We start from the raw sequence: 21,656 nt of genomic DNA, 5'->3' as shown, positions 1-21,656 counted from the left end.
CCCGTGAAGATGAAGCAATCCCCGTTTACCGTAGCTGAGGATCTGGTGCTATATTTATTTCCAGTAAAATAGCCCACACGTGTCTCTTAAATTTGACTTTATTGTAGTTTTTATATTCTGTCCTTTCTGTCACTGATTAGCAATGCCGCTTGGTTTATTTATCAACTTCATGCTAACCCCACTGTGTAGAATATAAAATAGAATTCTGAGAATATTTTCAAGTGTAAAATTATTATAACGCACGCATATCTCATCTTAAAAGTGTAAAAGGCAGTTCCATCAGTAGGTGATGTAGGTGACAGATGTAGGCGGACAGAGAACTACTTAATGTTTTTAGGGAAGTAAAAACTGATAAGAACTGTGTCATCATGGGGGATTTTAACTTCCCAGATATAGATTGGGTAACAAATGCTAGTAACAATAATAGAGCTCAGATGAATTCCTTCATCAAGTAGTAAGTGAACCAACGAGGGGGGATGCCATTTTAGATTTAGTGCTGGTGAGTAGTGAGGACCTCGTTGAAGAAATAGTTGTAGGGGACAACCTTGGCTCGAGTGACCATGAGCTAATTCGGTTTAAACTTAATGGAAGGATTAACAGAAATGATACTGTAACTAAGGTTTACAATTTCAAAAAGGCCAACTTTAATAAATTAAGGCAACTACTTAGGGAAGTGGATTGGGCTAACATACTTAGGGATCTAAAGGCAGATGACGCCTGGGATTATTTCAAGCAGAAGTTGCATGAGATGTCTGAGGCCTGTATCCCGAGAAAGGGAAAACGATTAGTGGGCAGGAGATTTAGACCTAGCTGGATGAGCGGGAGTCTCAAAGGGGCGATTAAGAAAAAACAGAAAGCGTACAGAGAATGGAAGAAGGGAGGGATCAGCAAGGAAACCTACCTTAGTGAGTTTAGAGCATGTAGGGATGCGGTGAGAAAGGCCAAAAGCCGTGTAGAGTTGGACCTTGCGAGGGGAATTAAATCCAACAGTAAGAGGTTTTATAGCCATATAAATAGGAAGAAAACAAAGAAAGAGGAAGTGGGACTGCTGAAGAATGTGGATGGAGTGGAAATTAAGAATAATCTAGGCATGGCACAATATCTAAATGAATATTTTGCTTCGGTCTTTAATAAGGCTAATGAAGGGTTTAGGAATAGAGGGAGTAGGACAGAGGAGAATAGAGGAGGGGGGATAGACATTACAGTATCAGAGGTGGAAGCCAAACTTGACCAGCTAAACGGGACTAAATCGGGCGGACCGGATGATCTTCATCCTAGAATATTGAAGGAACTGGCGCGAGAAATTGCGAGCCCCTTGGCGACAATTTTTAATGAATCTGTAAACTCGGGGGTGGTACCGTTGGACTGGAGAATAGCTAATGTGGTTCCTATTTTCAAGAAGGGGAAAAAAAGTGACCCGGGTAACTACAGGCCTGTTAGTTTAACTTCTGTAGTATGTAAGGTCTTGGAAAAAATTTTGAAGGAGAAAGTAGTTAAGGACCTTGAGGTGAATGGCAATTGGGACAAATTACAACATGGGTTTACAAAAGGCAGGTCGTGCCAAACCAACCTGATCTCCTTCTTTGAGAAAGTAACAGACCTTCTAGATAAAGGAAATGAGGTGGATCTAATATACCTCGATTTTAGTAAAGCGTTTGATACGGTTCCGCATGAGGAATTATTGGTTAAATTGGATAAGATGGGGATCGATAGGAAAATCCAGAGGTGGATAAGGAACTGGTTAAAGGGGAGACTGCAGCGGGTAGTACTGAAAGGTGAACTGTCAGATTGGAGGGAGGTCACCAGTGGGGTTCCTCAAGGTTCAGTTCTGGTTCCGATTTTATTTAATCTATTCGTTACTGACCTCGGAACCGAATGTAGGAGTGGGCTGATAAAGTTTGCGGATGACACAAAGTTGGGAGGCATTGCCAACTCGGAGAAGGATCGGGATATTCTGCAGGGAGACTTGGATGACCTTGTAAATTGGAGTATTAGTAATAGGATGAGATTTAATAGTGAGAAGTGTAAGGTGATGCATTTAGGGATGACTAATAAGAATTTCAGTTATAAGCTAGGGACGCATAGGTTAGAAGTGACTGAGGAGGAGAAGGACCTCGGAGTCCTGGTTGATCGCAGGATGACTATGAGTCGGCAATGCGACGTGGCTGTGAAAAAAGCTAATGCGATCTTGGGATGCATAAGGCGAGGTATTTCTAGTAGGGACAGGGAGGTGCTGCTTCCGTTATACAAGGCGCTGGTGAGACCTCACTTGGAGTACTGTGTGCAGTTCTGGTCTCCTATGTTTAAAAGGGATGAACTGAAACTGGAACGGGTACAGAGAAGGGCAACTAGGATGATCCAAGGAATGGAAAACCTTTCCTATGAAAGGAGACTCGAGGAGCTTGGTTTGTTTAGCCTAACCAAAAGAAGGCTGAGGGGGGATATGATTGCTCTCTTTAAATATATCAAAGGGATAAATACCAGGGAGGGAGAGGAATTATTTCAGCTCAGTGCTAATGTGGACACGAGAACGAATGGATATAAACTGGCCGTGGGGAAATTTAGGCTTGAAATTAGACGAAGGTTTCTAACCGTCAGAGGGGTGAAATTTTGGAACAGCCTTCCGAGGGAAACGGTGGGGGCGAAAGACCTCTCTGGCTTCAAGATTAGGAGGGAATGGTTTGATGGGATTACGTGATTCTAATCAATTAGGCAATAATGGCCATCGCTGGTCAAATGAGGGTCTGGCTAGAGAATCTTGCCTGTATGCTCGGGGTTCTGCTGATCGCCATATTTGGGGTCGGGAAGGAATTTTCCTCCAGGGTAGATTGGCAGTGGCCCTGGAGGTTTTTCGCCTTCCTCCGCAGCATAGGGCAGGGGTCGCAAGCTGGAAGATTCTCTGCGACTTGAAGTCTTTAGATCACGATCTGGAGACTTCAACAGCAGAGTTAAGGGAAAGTGGGGGGGTCAGCTTTTGTGGCCTGCATCATGCGGGGGGTCAGACTAGATGACCATATTGGTCCCTTCTGACCTTAAAGTCTATGAGTCTATGAGGTGGATACGGTCACCTCTATGAATGTGTGATCAGAAGGATTTCCAAATAAGACCCCCCACACTTGGTGTCCCAGTAGTCTAATTTATATTGCATACTTTAAATCTGATTTATTTAATTAAAGGAAATGACTAAGCTAGTAGTCCACTAAACCTGGCATATATAAATAAAGACATCTATATTTAGAGGTCGTGATTATGGCGTAGTGTAAAGGATTGGTGAGTCTGCATTTAGTGTACTGTATAGTTCAGTCCCCTTCCTGTTGGATAGATGTACTGAAGACGGGGATGGTGGTGCAGACAGCCACCTGCTTGATTGAGAGAAAAAGTCCTTGCTATTTAAGAGCCGTAGAGAGCATCTACCTGTATTATCAGTGAAGAGGAGAATAAGAGCTGGATTCTAGCATGTATCTAATTTTTTTTATTATAAAGGACTTGCATCCTATAGGTTTTTCTGTATAACAAGAGGGGTGTATGTGTGTGTGTGTGTGGGGGGGGGGGGCTGTTGCATGGTATTCCTTTAAAATGTTGTGATCTGGCCTCTCAACAAGTTTAACTGGTGTATTTGAAATTCAGATCTGAGCATTGTGGGAAGGGGATTCCTATGTTATGTACAATATATTTCCCTTGTAACAAGAAACTCGGTAAGTTAAAGCTTTAGCTGCAACTTCTTCCACAAAGAAACAACCTTCACATTGGAGAGTGCACAGAAACTGCTTGGTTATTAAGTGGGGAACGGATGATAATTTGGCATTGGACCAAAATCAGAGGCAAATCTAGATGGTGTACCTTTTTTCCACCCTCTCCCTTCCGATGTGTACATTCCACAAATCTAGATTCTCTAGACTTACTTGGGCTCATATACATTTATCAATATGTAGCTTACACTCTCCCTTACACATTGCTTCCGACTTTGGCCTGCTGAGTTTAAGAATCTAAGGGTATGTCTACACTGCAGTAAAACACTCGATGCTGACTCATATCAGCTGACTCGGGCTCATGAGGCTCAGGCTGCAGGCTATAAAATTGCAGTGTAGACATCCGGGCTCAGGCCGGTGCTTGGGCTTTCGGACCCTGCAAGGAGGGGGGGTTCTAGAGTCCAGGCTCCAGCCTAAGCCTGGGATGCCTGCACTGCAGTTTTATAGCCCCGCAGCCCAAGCCCAACGGGCCCAAGCCAGCTGATATGGGCCAGCTGCGGGTGTTTATTGCAGAGTACACATACCCCAAAGGCTTGCTAACAGCAGTGCGTATTGCTATTCACTCTCCCGTAGTCAGACCTGTGGGGCAGAGTGCTGCACTGTAACTCCCTCATTTGGACGTGGTGGGAGCAAACTAAGGTCTGGTTTTCACTACGGGGATATCGATGCTGCTGCAATCGATGCAGCAGGGATCGATTTAGCGGGTCTAGTGAAGACCTGCTAAATTGACGGCAGAGTGCTCTCCGGTCGACCCCGGTACTCCACCTCTCCAAGAAGAGTAAGGTAAGTCGACCGGAGAGCGTCTCCTGTCAGCGCAGCGCAGTGAAGACACCGAGGTAAGTCGACTTAAGCCACGTCAGCTCCAGCTACGTTATTCGCACAGCTGGAGTAGCGTAACTTAAGTCAACTTACCCCCGTAGTGAAGACAAGCCCTAAAAGTAGGCTTGGAAGGATTAGGTTTTTATTGGTAAATGTCAGTAAACGTTGAATTCACTGTACACACACAAACAGATGAAAAAATGTTTCCATCGATAATAGCCGAATTTTACAGATAGGCAAATACGAAAAACATGGCTTGAGAACTTATTAGAGTTTGACTGAAGGATATCTGCTTTGCATATTTTGACGTTGACAATTTGTGTTTTTAATAGTTATAAAGATTTAACTTTATGAATCTCAACAACTATTGTCTTTAAATAATTGCTTGACTCCCCCCTCGCATAATTTCCCTCCACTATGAAAATTTTTCTATAAAAATAGAAAAAATTCTTAAAAATAAACATTGATATCATCTATCAAAATTATATATATATATAAAAATAATTCTGCCACATCTAAAATTTACACACAACTGTGTGAGAGTTTTATAAATATTTGCATCTGTAAAGTTGCCATTTCTAACTTTCATGCTCTAGCAGTCTTTAAAATTGTGAATTTTTTTGATAGTTTGTTTTAAATCTTTGTTTTAGATTGGCCGTTTAGTGATTGGACAGAATGGAATTCTCTCCACCCCAGCTGTCTCCTGTATTATTAGAAAAATCAAAGCCATTGGTGGCATCATTTTAACAGCCAGTCACAACCCTGGTGGCCCAAATGGAGACTTCGGCATTAAATTCAATATTTCCAATGGAGGTAAAGTTTTCCCTGGTGGCCAACATTTCTTACATCAGTGAATATACCTTCAGTACTGTCAGCAGTATATTTCACTAAACAAAACAAGTGATCTACTTCCCTTGTAAAATAATATTGTTCCCAAGAGAAACATTCTCATCCCTTGTCTTCTGATGTACCTATGGAATGCATACTTACAGCACACACTAAAAACTTTCCTTCCTTTTTCACTTGTAGGTCCTGCTCCTGAAGGTATTACTGATAAAATTTTCCAAATTAGCAAGACTATTGAAGAGTATGCTATCTGCCCAGATCTGAAGGTGGACCTTGGTACCATTGGAAAGCAGCAATTTGACTTGGAGAACAAGTTTAAACCATTTACAGGCAAGTGACACGTTTATCCTTGTATAAATGTAATTTTTACTTTCATGGGGCAATTACATAGTATGGTAGTGTCTTCATTTGGCAAGGTCATTTAATAGATTTTAAGGCCAAAAGGGATATGAGCCGCTAGTCTGGACTCCTACATAACACAGACAACAGAATTTCACTCAGTGATTCCTGCATCGAGCACAACAACTTGTGGATGAACCAGAGCATGGATTAAATTTTTAGAAGCATCTAAATGTGTTAGGGCCCTAGGTCCCACTTTCAAAAGTGACACAGGTATTTAGGAGGTTACATCCCATTGACTTTCTGTGAAAATTAGGTTCCCAAGGGCCAGATTTTCAGAGGTATTTAGGTGCCAGGTGACATTGTCAGAAACACCTAGGTGCCTAAATACTGTTGAAAATCTGACCTAAGTGCCTATCACTTTGAAAATGTGACTTCTGGAAATTTACCCCCATACCGTTTTTATAAAGGCATCTGATCTTGATTTGAAGACTCCAAGTGATAGAGAATGCACCATATCCAATCGCTGCAATTTAAAATGTCTTATAGAATCATAGAAGATTAGGGTTGGAAGAGACCTCAGGAGGTCATCTAGTCTAACCTCCTACTCAAAGCAGGACCAACCCCAACTAAATCATCCCAGTCAGAGCTTTGTCAAGCCAGGCCTTAAAAATCTTTAAGGATGGAGATTCCACAACCTAGATAACCCATTCCAGTGTAATAATTTTTCCTAACGTCCAACCTAGACCTCCCCCGCTGCAACTTGAGACCGCTTCTCCTTGTTCTGTCATCTGCCACCACTGAGAAGAGCGTAGCTCCATCCTCTTTGGAACCCTCCTTCAGGTAGTTGAAGGCTGCTATCAAATCCCCCTCACTCTTCTCTTCTGCAGACTAGATAAGCCCAGTTCCCTCAACCTCTCCTCATAAGTCATGTGCCCCAGCCCCCTAATCATTTTCGTTGCCCTCTGCTGGACTCTTTCCAATTTGTCCACATCCTTTCTGTAGTGGGGGACCCAAAACTGGACGCAATACTCCAGATGTGGCCTTACCAGTGCCGAATAGAGGGAAATAATCACTTCCCTTGATCTGCTGGCAATGCTCCTACTAATGCAGCCCAATATGCCGTTGGCCTTCTTGGCAACAAGAGCACACTGTTGACTCCTATCCTGCTTCTCATCCTCTGTTATCCCCAGGTCCTTTTCTGCAGAACTGCTGCTTAGCCAGTCGGTCTCCAGCCTCTAGCAGTGCATGAGATTCTTCTGTCCTAAGTGCAGGACTCTGCACTTGTCCTTGTTGAACCTCATCAGGTTTTTTTTGGCCCAATCCTCCAATTTGTCTAAGTCACTCTGGACCCTATTTCTACCCTCCAGAATATCTACTTTTCCCCCCAGCTTAGTGTAATCTGCGAACTTGCTGAGGGTGCAGTCCACGCCATCCTCCAGATCATTAATGAAGATGTTGAACAAAACCGGCCCCAGGACCAACCCCTGCGGCACTCTGCTTGCCAACTAGACATCACTACCCGTTGAGCCTGACGATCTAGCCAACTTTCTATCCACTTTATAGTCCATTTATCCAATCCATACTTCTTTAAGTTGCTGGCAAGAATACTGTGGGAGACCATATCAAAAGCTTTGCTAAAGTCAAGGTATATCATGTTCACCGCTTTCCCCATATCCACGGAGCCATTTATCTCATCATAGAAAGCAATGAGATTGGTCAGGCATGACTTTCCCTTGGAGAATCCATGTTGACTGTTCCTGATCACCTTCCTCTCCTCCAAGTGTTTCAAAATGGATTCCTTGAGGACCTGCTCCATAATTTTTCCGGGGACTGAGGTGAGGCTGACCAGTTTGTAGTTCCCCGGATTCTCCTTCCTTCCTTCTTTTCTTTTTAAAGATGGGCAGTACATTTGCCTTTTTCCAGTCATTCGGGAACTCCCCCAATCGCCACGAGTTTTCAAAGATAATGGCAGATGACTCTGCAATCACATCAGCCAACTCCCTGAGCACCATCAGATGCATTAGATCCGGACTCATGGACTTGTGCAGGTCCAGCTTTTCTAAATAGTCCTTAACCTGTTCTTTCACCACTGAGGGCTGCTCACCTACTCCCCATGCTGTGCTGCCCAGTGCAGCAATCTGGGAGCTGCCCTTGTCTGTGAAGGCTGAGGCAAAAAAAAGCATTGAGTACTTCAGCATTTTCCACATCCTCGGTCACTAGGTTGCCTCCCCCATTCAGTAAGGGTCCCACACATTTCCTGACTTTCTTGTTGCTAACATACCTGTGGAAACCCTTATTTCCAGTTAGAACTTTTCTGGCTTCTATTTATTCAGTCTTGTTGTGGCTTTGTATGCTAGCTTAAAGCATTCTCTAGTATCTGATATCTTCTCCCTGTAAAGGTATTTATAGAACCATATTGAATCACTTCTTTGTCCTCCAACAAGCACTCTTTTCATGTATTGCACGCGGTTCATAACAAAAAATGTTCACTTTAATTTAAATGAAACTGTTGGGCCCTACTAAAACTAATACGAATGTTATCATTCCATTTGTGCTACAGTATAATGATACCTTTTGAAAATATGTTGGCAAAACTTAGGTAATTTTGCACTTAAATTTTTTTCCCCACCACAAAAAAATTCTAAAATGTTTTCAGGTGTTTTTAAAAATTTTGAATTAATTTTTATCTCTGCATTTGCACTTAAAAAATCCGTTATGTTACAGGCTTTCTGTAAAATCAGACAATTTTTGCAAACTTGCAATGAAATGTTTTTTTTTTTTCAGATTTAATTGCACATATTTCACACTGTTTGTGTGTATGTTAAAAAAAGAAACAATTTGAATATTTTTATAACAAGGAACCTGGTAAAATTCTTAGTTCCTTCAACTCCCAATGTTAATACACTGGGACTTTGTATTAATGCATTTTCCACCGCTTTGCCTTTATGTGGACCAAATTCCGTTCTCAGTTACACAGGTGCAACCTTTTTCAAAGGTACAAATGAGAGTTAGGCGTCTGATTCCCACTGACTTTTAGTGGAAGTTGTAGTCTACCTCTGGTAAATGCTTTTGAAAGTTCCACCCTCATTGTAACTGAGAGCTGAATTTAACCCTCTGGAATGAAGAACAGAGAGATTAAGTTGTACTGGGAGCTACTTTTACCTTCAAGTTTCTGGCTGTGTTGATTAGGCTGCAAACCAATAGGGAATGGCAGTATGTAGTAATATTGAAAATCTTCTAGAAAGTAGGACTGTAAAGTGAGCTGTTACCTCAGACGATTTTCTCCATTGCCATTATTAGGAACTGATACTATGGGATGTTCAAAGACCTTCTTATTTTGAATGGCATGCCTTTGTGCTAAGGAATGTCATCATGTTGTCATAAGTAGCAAAGTTACCATTTTGAATAGGATTTTAGTCTATCTGATCAGTCTAGTCATTGCTAGTCTCTCAGTGTATTGGATTGTTTTGTTTTGTTTTTTTGGCTCTGCAGTTGAAATTGTGGACTCAGTGGAAGCTTATGCGAACATGTTGAGGAACATCTTTGATTTCAGTGGGCTAAAAGAACTACTTTCAGGACAAAACCACCTAAAGATTCGCATAGATGCTATGCATGGAGGTATGAAATAATTACTGTCTCCTTATTTTTTTAGCTATTTCTTGGAGGGAGAAACTTTCATTTAAGAACTAGCTCACTCTTTTTTTTTTTTTTTTTTTGGCTATCTTTTATTTTCCTCTGTTTGAGAAGTGCATTGCACCGTCTTTAGTCACCATGAATCCTCATTTGTTCCAGCAGAGCTTTTGGGGAAAATTTTCCAAAGCGCCTGAGTGACTTAGGATCCTGAATGTAATTGACTTTCCTTCCCCCTCCCCCAACCTCCCACATGCTAATTTTCAGTATTTTATTGGTAATGGTGGCAAAAGGGGAGTAGATAGCTTTAGAGGGGCTCTTATAAACCGAGCCACTTACCACACCAAGTGGAAGACTCACTTCTTGCCTTCTCCAGCATAAACAGAGCAACATGTGCATTTAAAAACAAAACCCTACACTACACAAACAAGTATCCCTCTGGGGAGAGGATGAGAATGAACCACACATGACAGATGTTAGTCACGTTGTTTAATACCCTACTGGAAGGTGCTCAGATACCACAGTGATGAAGTCAGTATGAGAATCTGTGTAATACATAGATATTATTGTAGGTATGTCATGTGGGGGGAAATCTTATTTAATGAGCTTGTGTTTTTGCCTTCCTCCCTCTCATTTGGCATACTGGAGACAAAAAATTGAACATCCAGCTGGTCAATGCTGTGGCTGACTGATAACCTCAGAACCCTGGGACAAAAACTTATTGCATATAACACGGAGTAACGCATTTGTCGTGCCTCCTAGCAGTCTAGAGCTGTATTTGGGAGGGAGGTTGTTGGTTTTTCTCCCTCTGCTCTAGAGAGATGAGCCAAATTCCAGGGAGATGGAAACAACTGTGTAAATTACACTTCTGTGTAAGGAGGGGGGCAAGTTCTACACTGAGGAGAAGGAAGGGCAAGTGGCAGCAGGGGAAACAACCAAGAGGCGAGTATGATGAGGTGAAAGATAAAGAAGGGGCTTTGCTCCACCTATGCAGAACTTGCCCCTGCTTGTTGAGGTGAAATTTACGCCATCACTTACATCACTACTGAATTTGGCCCCTTCTCACTCATGCTGCCTCCCTGATGTCAATGGAGTCACTATGGTCTAATGGCAAAATTTGGCCCATAGTATAGAGAACAAATTTTAACTTCCTACTGTTTTAATACAGTGTGTAGAAAGCAGCAAAAGCTAACTGGGGTCCTCAGGCCTATCAAAACTGCAGAATCAGCTACATAGTTGCTGGACCAATCTCAGTTGATGGTGAATTGACAGCTGACAGCTGCTGCTGTAAAGAGAGTGTCATGATATTAGACACGGACAGACTTCAAAAGAATCTTGCTAGTAATCTCATGGTAAATAGAATACGTCCCCTAATAGCAAGGTTACTTCCGAACTGCACTGAAAAAAAATTTAAGTGAGGGACGTCAGACATGTTGAATCTTTAAGGTTTACTTTTTCTAACTTTTATCTCTGATTTGAGTATTTAACATAATAAAAATACTGTGATCTCAAGAAATGAGTGAGGGGGAACTTTATGGCGGCCAGTGGAAATGCTGCACTGCTCAGGTGTGTCGCTCTCATTAAAACATGAGGCTTTATTTTCTTGAGAGCGAAACAAGGGTGTAGCCCAATCCTGCAACCAGATCCATGCAGGAGGAATTTTAAATCCAGGTAAAGTCCCCATTGAAGTCAATTGGGCTCCACAAAGTGTCTGTCCATCTTGATCTGATTGCAGGATTGGAGCCTTAGACTGTAACTATATAGTATAGAAAGAAATATTTGCTTTAGAAGGCTTGTGTGCCTAGAGACTTTGTAGATAACCTGCTCATGGTGTAGCTACAGTAAAGCTTATTCTGTGGGGCATTCTCAGCACCCTGTTTCCATCTTCTTCATACCACAATCATGCTAACTCTGAAATTCCACGCTAACTTTTTTTTTAAAATTGCTTTGCTTATTGGTGTGTGAAACACAGAATATCATGCTATATTGTTAGATGTTCAGGGCCAGCCTTCCCATTTTCTCTCCTGTTCCACGGGGCCATCTCAGTGACATATATAGATTGTGAGCTTTTGGGGAGCAGGAAACATCTTTTTGTTGTGTTTTTTTGTACAGCATGTAGCACTGTGAGGTCCTGGTCCAGGACTTGGACACCCAGGAGCTACCACAGTTACTCAATGTGTTATTTATACTAAGTGCTTGATCTTGTCACGGGAGCCCCAATCCAGCAAAACATTTAAGCTCTTAACATTAAGCACATGAGTAGTTTCACTGAACACTTTGGGACAACTTGTGTTTAAGTGTCAGGGTCACAGTGCTCTACAGTCCAAAAACCCATATGCTCCCAGTGTATTGAAACGGAACGATCTTCTTATAGTAAACAAGCAGCCTCTGGCTGAATCGTAGTTCGAACAAAATGTGCAGCTGGTTGAAGTTTAATTTCAAAAAATAAAACGTTTAATCGTTTCCCTTTTTTGCTCTGTTAGTTATGGGCCCCTACGTAAAGAAGATCCTGTGTGAGGAGCTTGGAGCTCCTGCAAATTCTGCTGTGAACTGTATACCTCTAGAGGACTTTGGTGGCCACCACCCAGACCCAAACTTAACCTATGCTGCTGACTTGGTCCAGTCTATGAAAACAGGAGAGTATGACTTTGGAGCTGCCTTTGATGGAGATGGGGTAAATGAGCATGTGGCTGTTCTACAGAACCTCCCATCCCCACCGCACTGTCTAGTTGTTCTTAACTACAAACGCTAGGGTACAAGCCTTGAAAGGAAGTGCTTTAATTTGAATAATGATTGTTGGATTCATTGATGCACAGTCTGCACTGGATTTATCCTGGGCGTAAGCAGATAGAATTCCCATGGATGTCAAAGCTGAATAGGTTGTTGCAGTCTAGTGATACTTGGCAAATGGTAGCTCATCCACATGTTATGCAAAGATGCCAAGACTAGACATTTAATAATGATGCTCCTGTGGGTGATTGGGATTTTTGCCTGTGATTTCAGTGGGAGCAGAATAGGACCAAATGGGTTACAGCAGCGCTGCACTGATGCCCAGTCAGATGCTCACACAGTACAATTGATAGGAGATGGGGGATTTCCCTCCCATTCTATAGTTATGTATGAACAAAAATCGCTTGCTCTAGTTTGTCATTATGACAGTAGTTGGTTACAAAGTTCAGATTATACTTAACAAGCTTTGAAGTTTATGAAAAAACAAGATATTAATGATACAGTGCTGCTTAAATGATTCAAAATGCCACGCTAACTTTAATCCAGTAGAAAGTAACTCTGTGGTGCTGTATGGTTTTTATATGGCGTGCCTGAAAAAGAATGTTTACTCTGATACCTTTGTGCGCACAGTCGTAGCTAGAACTGAATTGTCCTCCTTTGTCATCTTCGTTAGGATCGGAACATGATTCTAGGGAAGCACGGGTTCTTCGTTAACCCTTCAGACTCCGTTGCTGTCATCGCTGCCAATATTTTCAGTATTCCTTACTTTCAGCACACCGGCGTTCGTGGCTTCGCGCGAAGCATGCCTACCAGTGGGGCAATTGATAGGTAGGACTCGGGGTATGGGGGTTGACAATTGTTCGTGTCAGTTTTAAACCTTTCGTGGTGGGTGAATTGTGCTCTCCCCCAGCAGTGACCATATTAGAACATGCTTGAAACAATATCTTTAGTGGGAATAATGTTTAAAAGCCGTTTTCATAAGATACTCTTTCAAAAGCTATTGAGAACTTGCGGTTGGGTTTTCTTCAGCTTAGACCCTGGTCCTGAGAGATGCTAAGTGCCATCAACACCCATTGAGGCCAATAGGGACTGAGGATACTAACCACCAGATGGGGTGCTGGAACAATTTGTGTAGTGGGGGTGCTGAGATCCATTGAACCAAACTGTAAACCTTGTATATAATGGAAACCGCTTCAAGGCAGGGGGCAGCAGCACCCCCAGCACCCCTAGTTCCAGCACCTATGCCACCAGAGAAGAGAGGCTCAGCAGTTTGCACTCATATGATCAGCTGAAACCTATTCACTAGGGGAGGCAGCGCTGGACTGGGACTTGAGGGAACTAGGTTCTGTTTCCAGGCCTGCTGAGTGGCAAGGCCTCTTAGTGGCAAGTGCCTCAGTTTCCCCATCTGTAAAATGGAGATAATGATACTGACCTCCTTTGTAAAGTGTTTTGAGATCCGCTGATGAAAAGTTCTACACAGGAGCTAGGTATTTTTTTTTTCTTCTTCTGCACTTACCAATCAGTCCCCTCCCTCCCTCCCCCCAAGGTAACACAAGAATAAAGCAAGGGACGAATATACAAAGGGTTATTTTAAAAAAATCGGACTGACTTGCCTTCACTGTTATGTTAAATGAGATGCTTAATAACAACTAACGTTACTGTTGCAGCATTTCACAAGGGTGTGCTAACAATCCAGCTGTGATATAACTTACCTTTCTTGCCTTTGAAGGGTGGCCAAAGCTACAAAGATCGCTTTGTTTGAAACTCCAACTGGCTGGAAGTTCTTTGGAAACTTAATGGATGCAAACAAACTGTCTCTGTGTGGAGAGGAAAGTTTTGGTACTGGTAAGTTTTTGTTCCTAATCTCATTAATGATGATGATATTCCTCGCATTTAAACACAGTTTAGCTCTTTCTGGAGCAGTAGGATTTATCTTCCATGTATAGGAGTTAATGTTTCCTAAATCATAAAAACAAAATTTGTTTACAAAAATTACTGATGAAAATATACACAACTGTAAAAGTTCCCTGGTAAGTTGAGTCAGGGAAAAGCTAGTTTTCCTTTCAGGAAGGTCTATTCAGGAAGTTTAAGGGCCCCTTCACTAGCCGGTCATTGGGTCTATGGGGATTAAATGCAATGCTAAATGTATTTTTTCAACTCTTGGTGGCCAGGAAAACCTTCTAAATGTTTTCATTTCTGGGAAGAAATATGGTTTGGTGAATGCGGTTTTATTAGGGGAGGTTTCAGGTTGCTATTAAATCTCTGAGCTTAATAGGACCCTGGTTTTCCTGTTCTCAAAACAAGGTTTGATTTATAAAGGTTAAATTAACATTTGCCTTTGAACTGTCGAAGCAAGGTGAATTGAGATACAAAATGAATATCTTAGTAAATCTATTGGGGGTGGGCATGTGACTTAATACTGCAGTTTGCATAGGGAAATTAAAATGTATAGAACTCCCTTTGCATAAGATAACGTGCTGCAAAGTGTGTGGTATTCCAAGAGAAGTTTCAGGGCTAACTACATAGGTTCTTCTGCATCCATCACATAACATCTGAGTCCTCCTCCTTGCTCTAGCAATGCTGGTCTTCAGGGTCTTCATTGCTATGCAGGAGATCAGCATCTGATTCACGTAAAAGATCTCTTGCTCTCTCTGGCCCTGATTCAGCAAAGCACTTAACCATGTGCTTAGAATTTCGCTGAATAAGGATGGACTTAATCATGTGCTTAATGTTAAGCAGCACATGGTTGGGACTTGTTGTGGCAGCTGCTTGACTGAAGTGCCATCAGCCTCTGATGTGAACGCATCACAGCTGTCTGGCCGTGACTTCATGGACGAGCCTCTGGTTGAAGGATGTTTGCTGCAGTCCTGGGCCGGTCTTTACTGATGATAATGTTTTTAGAGGGCTAGTGCTATTCCTCTGGATGAGAGGGAGGACGACAGTTTTGGAAAAATCAGGGCCTCTCTATAAATGGAGCAAAGAAATCTTGGCGATTATCATAAGTAAAAGTGTTTGAGTCATTGCCCTGAGTACATATGCTAATTCCCTAGTGTGGGTAATGTATGAGAGAGCACCAGAATTGAAGTAAATGACTCTACCTAGAAAGGAAAAGCACTGGATGGCCTAGGGAGTTACTGGTAGGCTGTGGGATGGTCTCCAGATCAGCGATTTTCAGGTGGTCCCGGATGAATAGTGTCCTAAAATCGTTGCCATCAGATGCCCTATGTGAAATGGCTTGGTGGTTTCCATCCAACCCAGGAAAGTGCGCGCCACACTATAACTGGCACCCTTTGAGAGCAGGCGAGAGAGTGAAAGGTTTATGATTTTATGACTCCATGGCCATGGAGCCTCTCCTCCCTACAGATCGACATGCTGGCAGGGTTGATGCAGAAGGCAGGATTGCATGTGTTGCACTAACACTGCCTGTGTTGTATCTGCTTTGTGGATAAAAAGAGGATGCGTGTCCAGGGTTGCCAATCTAGCACATAATTCACTTCAAAGAATTAAAGAGGAATGAAATCCTCTTTATTGTAAGTTACTAGGGTAGTATGGAGTTTGACAGAGCATGTGGGTCACATATAACTGCTGAGGGGATATTACATATGGCAATCATATAGTCCAATAAAATGGAAACAAACTTGCACCTTCTGAAATCAATCAGAATCTAAACACAACCTAAAAAATTCTGCGTAATGCAAAATGACAGAATTTCAGACTTCTTACTTGAGCACTTTATTCCAGGGATGACTGGATACATTATATAGGACTTTTATTTGGATGTGTACACCTGCTGGAAAAGGGTGCCTGTCTATATGCTCTAGGCTCTCTTGTTGTAACTGTAAAATATCATCAGAATAATACCCCAGTGTAACTAAAGTGCAGCAGTACAATTCAGTATAACCCCTCAATGGTAAACCAGCCAGCTTAAGAAGCTACCGGCCAGAGTTTTAAAGGTATTCAGGCACCTCGTGGGATTTTTTTAGGTATTTAGGTGCACTAGGTACTTTTGAAAATCCCACTAGGCACCTAAATACCTTTTTTTTAAAAATCTGTCCCTAAGTGTTTAGTTCATAGATTCCAAAGCCAGAGGGACCAATGTGATCATCTAGGCTGACCTCCTGTATAACATATGCCGTAGAAGAACTTTCCCAAAATGTGTGTGTTTTGGGGGGTGGGAATTAATTTGTCTTCATGTATTAAAACAATAGTTAAAAACGGATGAACTCTGTAAATATTATAATCCAGAGGATGTAGTTCTTAAAATTCATCATATGTGTGGGTTTAAGTCTCTGTGGTTGGCAGCTTGATGGACGAGAGCTTTAACGCGAACTCTCAAGTGAAGGAAATTGTTCAGTTTGTTTCTGCTTTTGCACGTTGCAGGCTCTGATCATATCCGTGAAAAGGACGGGCTGTGGGCTGTCCTGGCATGGCTATCTATAATAGCTGTCCGCAAACAGAGCGTGGAGGACATCCTGAAAGATCACTGGCAGAAGTATGGGCGGAACTTCTTCACGAGGTGAGGGATGAGCCAGGTGATGGCTCACCATGATGAAGCATGACCCTTCGCAGAGAGCAGAACGTGCTCAATCCCCAGCCCTGGGACAGAAGGGAGAGAATGCTAAAAAGGGGCAAGTGCCCTGACTGCTAAATACTGAAAACTTCTCCAAAGCCATGTGAAGTGTGTCACTTACACTGGGAGAACCTTGACCTCCACAACTAGGATGGCTTCTCCGTCCTTAACTCAGCTTTGTTATTTCTAGGGCATTGCTGATGTCTCAGCAGTTCAGTTTTACATGCCATGACTATTAAAGCATCTCTGGGTAAATTTAAAATGCTGGACTGTTAGTCTTAACTCTGCTTTCTGCCCAGTTTAAATTGAAGCCTGTATGTTGTTTCAACACCTTCTTTTGGGTATTGATCTTTATGCAGGATTTTTATCTTCTATTAGACTAGCATCTGCATTGAGAGCACATATGGCAAATTAATTTGTAAGCTCTTCAGTGATAGAGCTGTACGGGGTGTGCAGCTTCTAGCACATCTTGTTCTTAGTGTGGGGGCCTCTGGCAGTACTGAAATACCAATAAATGATACACCGCAAGCCAGTGCTGTTCTGTCTTACTTCTATAACTGCTAAATTCACCCACTCCAACGTATTCCTTTGTTACTGTTTGTGGGATTTGCTTAACCAACTGTAAGACTCTTGGGTGCCTGGAACTGAAGAGACCATTTATAAGGGACTAAACCCAACTTTTAAATCAAACAAGATATTTTTAAAGTGGTGGCTCCCAAAAAATTGTTTGTCACCAATATAAAGCCTCCCTAACTTTTCATTCTACCGTGGCTGGTTCTAGATATGACTATGAGGAGGTGGACTCAGATGGAGCTAATAAAATGATGAAGGATCTAGAAACTGTGATGTTTGACCGTTCTTTTGTGGGAAAGCAGCTGTCAGCTGGTGATAAAGTTTACACTGTTGAGAAAGCCGATAACTTTGAATACAGCGATCCTGTGGATGGAAGCATCTCCAGAAACCAGGTGAAACTGGAAACTACTTTGTCAATAACTTGCAGTGCTGTTTTGAAGAATGTGTGGTTCTGACTAGATATTTTTCAGTTAAAATTTCAACAAGGTTATCCTTAGCTTTGTGCCAAAAGCTTTATCCCACTATTAAAAACCATTCCCCCCCCCCCCCCAATTACGTGCGTTTTATAACTATAGGCCAGATCCTGGCCTTTGGTTGGTGCTGCCAAGGAGGGACTGAAGGAGGAGAGGCCCTGAAGGCTGTTCTAACCTGACCCAGCTGACAGTGGTCCCAACACACTGTTAGGGCAGCCAGGGATCACCATGGTGCAGGAGTGGCCTGTTCTGGCCTCTCCCCATTCCGTCAGCTCGATGGAAGATGGTGTAAGAGCTATGATGATGACTTTGTACTACCTAAGGATTTTTCTGTGCAGGGGAGATCCTTCAGGAGTTGGATTTGCTGGGTTTAGGGCTGCTTTGCACAGAAAGAGTGGCACAAACCAGGTGATGCATGGCTCAGGCCCATAATCTTTAGTTCTAGGTTAGTGATTCCAAAAGGCAAATAAGTTTGTTTTATATCCTGATCCTGTTACTCTGTTGCAAGGCTTTGTTGCCATCTTGCAGAACTCAGGCAGCACTGCAGCTACTGTCAGAGAGCAGCGGTAGCTAAGGACTGAATTCCAGCATTTGAAAGTCAAGGAGCTATTTAATATATACAAGATGAGTTACCTGGTACTATGCAAGTTATTTAAATAAAATTGTCCTGTAGATGGGTCTGGTTTGCAGCATACTGGGGAGAGGGGCATATTAACTGGAAAGGAATAATGGACAAAAGCACCGAGAATTGTTTCTTTGCATGTCAAACGTTTGAATTATTTTCTTTAAATAGAGTTTGCACAGATGTGCAGTGGTAGCATGACAGGCTGGTATGCAGAGAATCAGAGTTGGTCTCTTGCTCCCAAGCTAGTAATAGGACTAGGGTCTTCATGATACTTTGGATTCAAAAACTGTCATAATCTAGGAAATGCTCAAGAGTGGCTCAGGAGGGACACAGTCAGCCAGGAGTAAGAGGAACAAACAGGGTGCTATTTACAACTTCTGTTGCCCTCTGATGAAGAATGACAGGTGAAATGACATGACAGGTTTGCTGGAAGGTACATCAGGTATTTGAAGAGGCATATAAACGGGTGTGTATTAATTTTGTTGTTCTCATTTGCACTTGCTAGGGTTTAAGGCTCATCTTCACTGATGGTTCTCGCATCATCTTCAGACTAAGCGGTACCGGCAGTGCTGGAGCGACCGTGCGACTATACATTGATAGCTATGAGAAAGATGCTCCAAAAATATATGAAGATCCACAGGTAACTGTCATATCCAGACTATTGGTACCACTCTGTTCTGCCTTTTCTTAAAAGCTCCCTTCTTTGAGGAGGGCATGACTGAGAGAGCCACTATGAGCGTAGGTGCTGGAACTAGAGGTGCTGGGGTTGCTGCCGCACCCCCTGGCTCGAAGTGGTTTCCATCATATACAGGGTTTACAGTTTGGTTCAGTGGTTCTCAGCTCCCCCACTATGCAAATTGTTCCATCCCCTCTGACTATGAGGTGACAACTATTTCAAAAACAGGTGTAACAGTTCCTTAAATCTCTCTACTCCATAGGGAGCAAGTAGGGGGAGGGATAGCTCAGTGGTTTGAGCATTGGCCTGCTAAACCTAGGGTTGTGAGTTCAGCCCTTGAGGGGGCCAGTTAGGGATCTGGGGTGTATACAAAAAAAAAAAAAAACCGCAGAAACTGTCAGGGACAGTACTTGGTCCTGCTAGTGAAGGCAGGGGACTGGACTCGATGACCTTTCAAGGTCCCTTCAAGTTCTATGAGATAGGTATATCTCCATATATAGTTTATTATTCAGAATTCATCACAGTTTCCTCCACAATTACATTTTATTTTTTCTACCTATCTATGTGGTACGCAGCATGGTTGAGTATTTGGTTACAAGCTGGGGAAGACACTGCTTCAAAGCTGAACGATACTTTTGATTGGAGAATTGAATCCCCAAGGATCAGAAAAACATTTAGGAATTACATGTTTTAAAACAAATCCCCCAAAATCCATGGGGCATGGAAGACTATGCAGCCCTGAGATAACAGAATCTGTTGTCATGTTCTGCACTAGATTTAATGTACCTTCTCCAAGGTTCCATTAAAAAAAATGGTGGTAATCTCTCTTGTGCGCCTTCTTAACAACTCTCGTCAATGTCTCTGAACTCTTTTAGGCAACCTGTTAAGCCAGAAAAAAGGAAATAATGTGGTTATATTGGGGACGGGTTACTGTGGTTGAGTGAGTATCGTTTGCCATTTGTGGAATATGGGAAAATCATGATTTCAGAACAGCATAGAACTGAGGCTACGTCCTCACTATTGGGGGGGGGGAGGGTCGATTTAAGATACGCAAATGCAACTACGCGAATAGCGTAGCTGAATTCGACGTATCGGAGCCGACTTACCCTGCTGTGAGGACGGCGGCAAATCGACCTCCACGGCTCCCCCGTTGACGGCGCTTACTCTTACCTCCCCGGTGGAGTACAAGCATCGATTCGGGGATCAAATGTCACGTCCCGACGAGACGCGATAATTTGATCCCCGAGAGATTGATTTCTACCCGCCGATTAAGGCGGGTAGTGTAGACGTAGCCTGAGAAGTATAGAAGTCACCAAAGCAGCAATATTTGTTAGTTCACTTTGTAAAGTTCCATAGAATTACTACATCTGTCTTCCTATCTGGGGCAGAATTCATCGTTCGTCTTGGCTGTATAGCAGCTACGTTTAACAACGATGAAATAATAGTACTCCAATCCCTTGTGAATGGGGGTTCAGAACTGTGTTTTAGGGACTCAGATCTAACGCCCAACAATCCGTTAGAAGAGAATGAGCGCTAAAGGCTCAAGTGGTAACATGCCTTTGGTCAGTGGTTTTGATGTGTCTTTCTCCTTTCGGCAGGTCATGTTGGCTCCTCTCATTGGTATTGCACTGAAGCTTTCACAGCTCCATGAAAGAACTGGCCGCACCGGCCCCACAGTCATCACATGAAAAGGCTGGGACCTGATGCTAACTGCGTGCAGTGCTGAAACGGCTGGCTGTGCCGAATGAGTCAAACAAAATCATCCAGTCCTTTTTATCAAATTGGTCACTAAAAGCAACGTTAACTCTATGTAAAAGTATTATTTAAATAGATAAAAGGCTAGATGTTATTAATAAACCAGAATCACCCATGTTTACACTGTGTATACTGATGCATTGCCTCTTTGTCACATGGCGCTGTTATAATTTGGGTTTAGTCCTCACTTAGCATAGCCTTTTGGTTTAGCAGATGTAATTTTTCTTTCTCTTGCTAAAACAAAAAGCTGTGAAGAGAACAATGAAGCTAAATTCTTCTGTGATAATGGCCTTGTTTTTATCTCATGATGGTGCAAGTACCTTTTCTTGATTATACGTCATTTCTTTTACATGTTATGTCTCAGGGCTTGTCTACATGGCTCCAGCAAAGCGCACTAGACAGGTTTGATTTGTAAAGCTCGCTATCATGTTACACCCTAGGTGCCCTATGTAGACCCCCCCTCCCAAAAGATACCCAGTTCGTGTTAATACATTCCTGTTTCAAACAGAGCACACCGGAGGGGTTTACATGGGGCAGTTAGAGTGCAACAGGTTAGTTGATCTTTACAAATCACACCCTTCTGGCGTGCTTTGCCATGCTATGTAGACAGTTCCTCAGAAAGTGCAATTACTTGTATTGCAGTTTGGTGTCCCTCCCCCCGCCCTCCATGCCCCGCCTGATAGTTTTCTTTTTTAAAGAAAGAATTTATATAAATTGTTCTTTATTTGCCACATTTGGTGATACAATAACCCCTCTATACAATGCTAATAACGAGTATGAGAGGCTATTAAAGTGAAATGGACCGGTATTACTGATCAGTGCTTTTTTTTAAAAATTGCTTAAAATTGTAATACGTTTGTTTTTTGAA

At 42.5% G+C, this 21,656-nt stretch overlaps 1 protein-coding gene across 2 annotated transcripts in view; it reads left to right on the top strand.

Moving 5' to 3' along the window:
* Nucleotides 1–20,916, top strand: part of LOC112115940 (phosphoglucomutase-1) — a 39,420-nt gene extending 18,504 nt beyond the window's left edge. For both annotated transcript variants that reach the window (XM_024213174.3, XM_024213173.2), the window contains exons 2-11: nucleotides 5,219–5,381; nucleotides 5,598–5,744; nucleotides 9,249–9,374; nucleotides 11,870–12,060; nucleotides 12,790–12,944; nucleotides 13,846–13,961; nucleotides 16,497–16,632; nucleotides 17,468–17,651; nucleotides 18,863–18,997; nucleotides 20,632–20,916. In XM_024213174.3, the coding sequence (XP_024068942.2) occupies nucleotides 5,219–5,381; nucleotides 5,598–5,744; nucleotides 9,249–9,374; nucleotides 11,870–12,060; nucleotides 12,790–12,944; nucleotides 13,846–13,961; nucleotides 16,497–16,632; nucleotides 17,468–17,651; nucleotides 18,863–18,997; nucleotides 20,632–20,721 (1,443 nt within the window). In that variant the 3' untranslated portion in view covers nucleotides 20,722–20,916. The remainder of the gene's footprint in view (nucleotides 1–5,218; nucleotides 5,382–5,597; nucleotides 5,745–9,248; nucleotides 9,375–11,869; nucleotides 12,061–12,789; nucleotides 12,945–13,845; nucleotides 13,962–16,496; nucleotides 16,633–17,467; nucleotides 17,652–18,862; nucleotides 18,998–20,631) is intronic.
* The last annotated feature ends 740 nt before the right edge of the window (nucleotides 20,917–21,656 follow it).

The sequence above is a fragment of the Terrapene carolina genome, unplaced genomic scaffold (genome assembly GCF_002925995.2).
Source record: "Terrapene carolina triunguis isolate 2854851 unplaced genomic scaffold, T_m_triunguis-2.0 Scaffold210, whole genome shotgun sequence".
Taxonomy (NCBI): Eukaryota; Metazoa; Chordata; order Testudines; family Emydidae; genus Terrapene; species Terrapene triunguis.
This window is presented reverse-complemented; position numbering and strand designations above follow the sequence as displayed.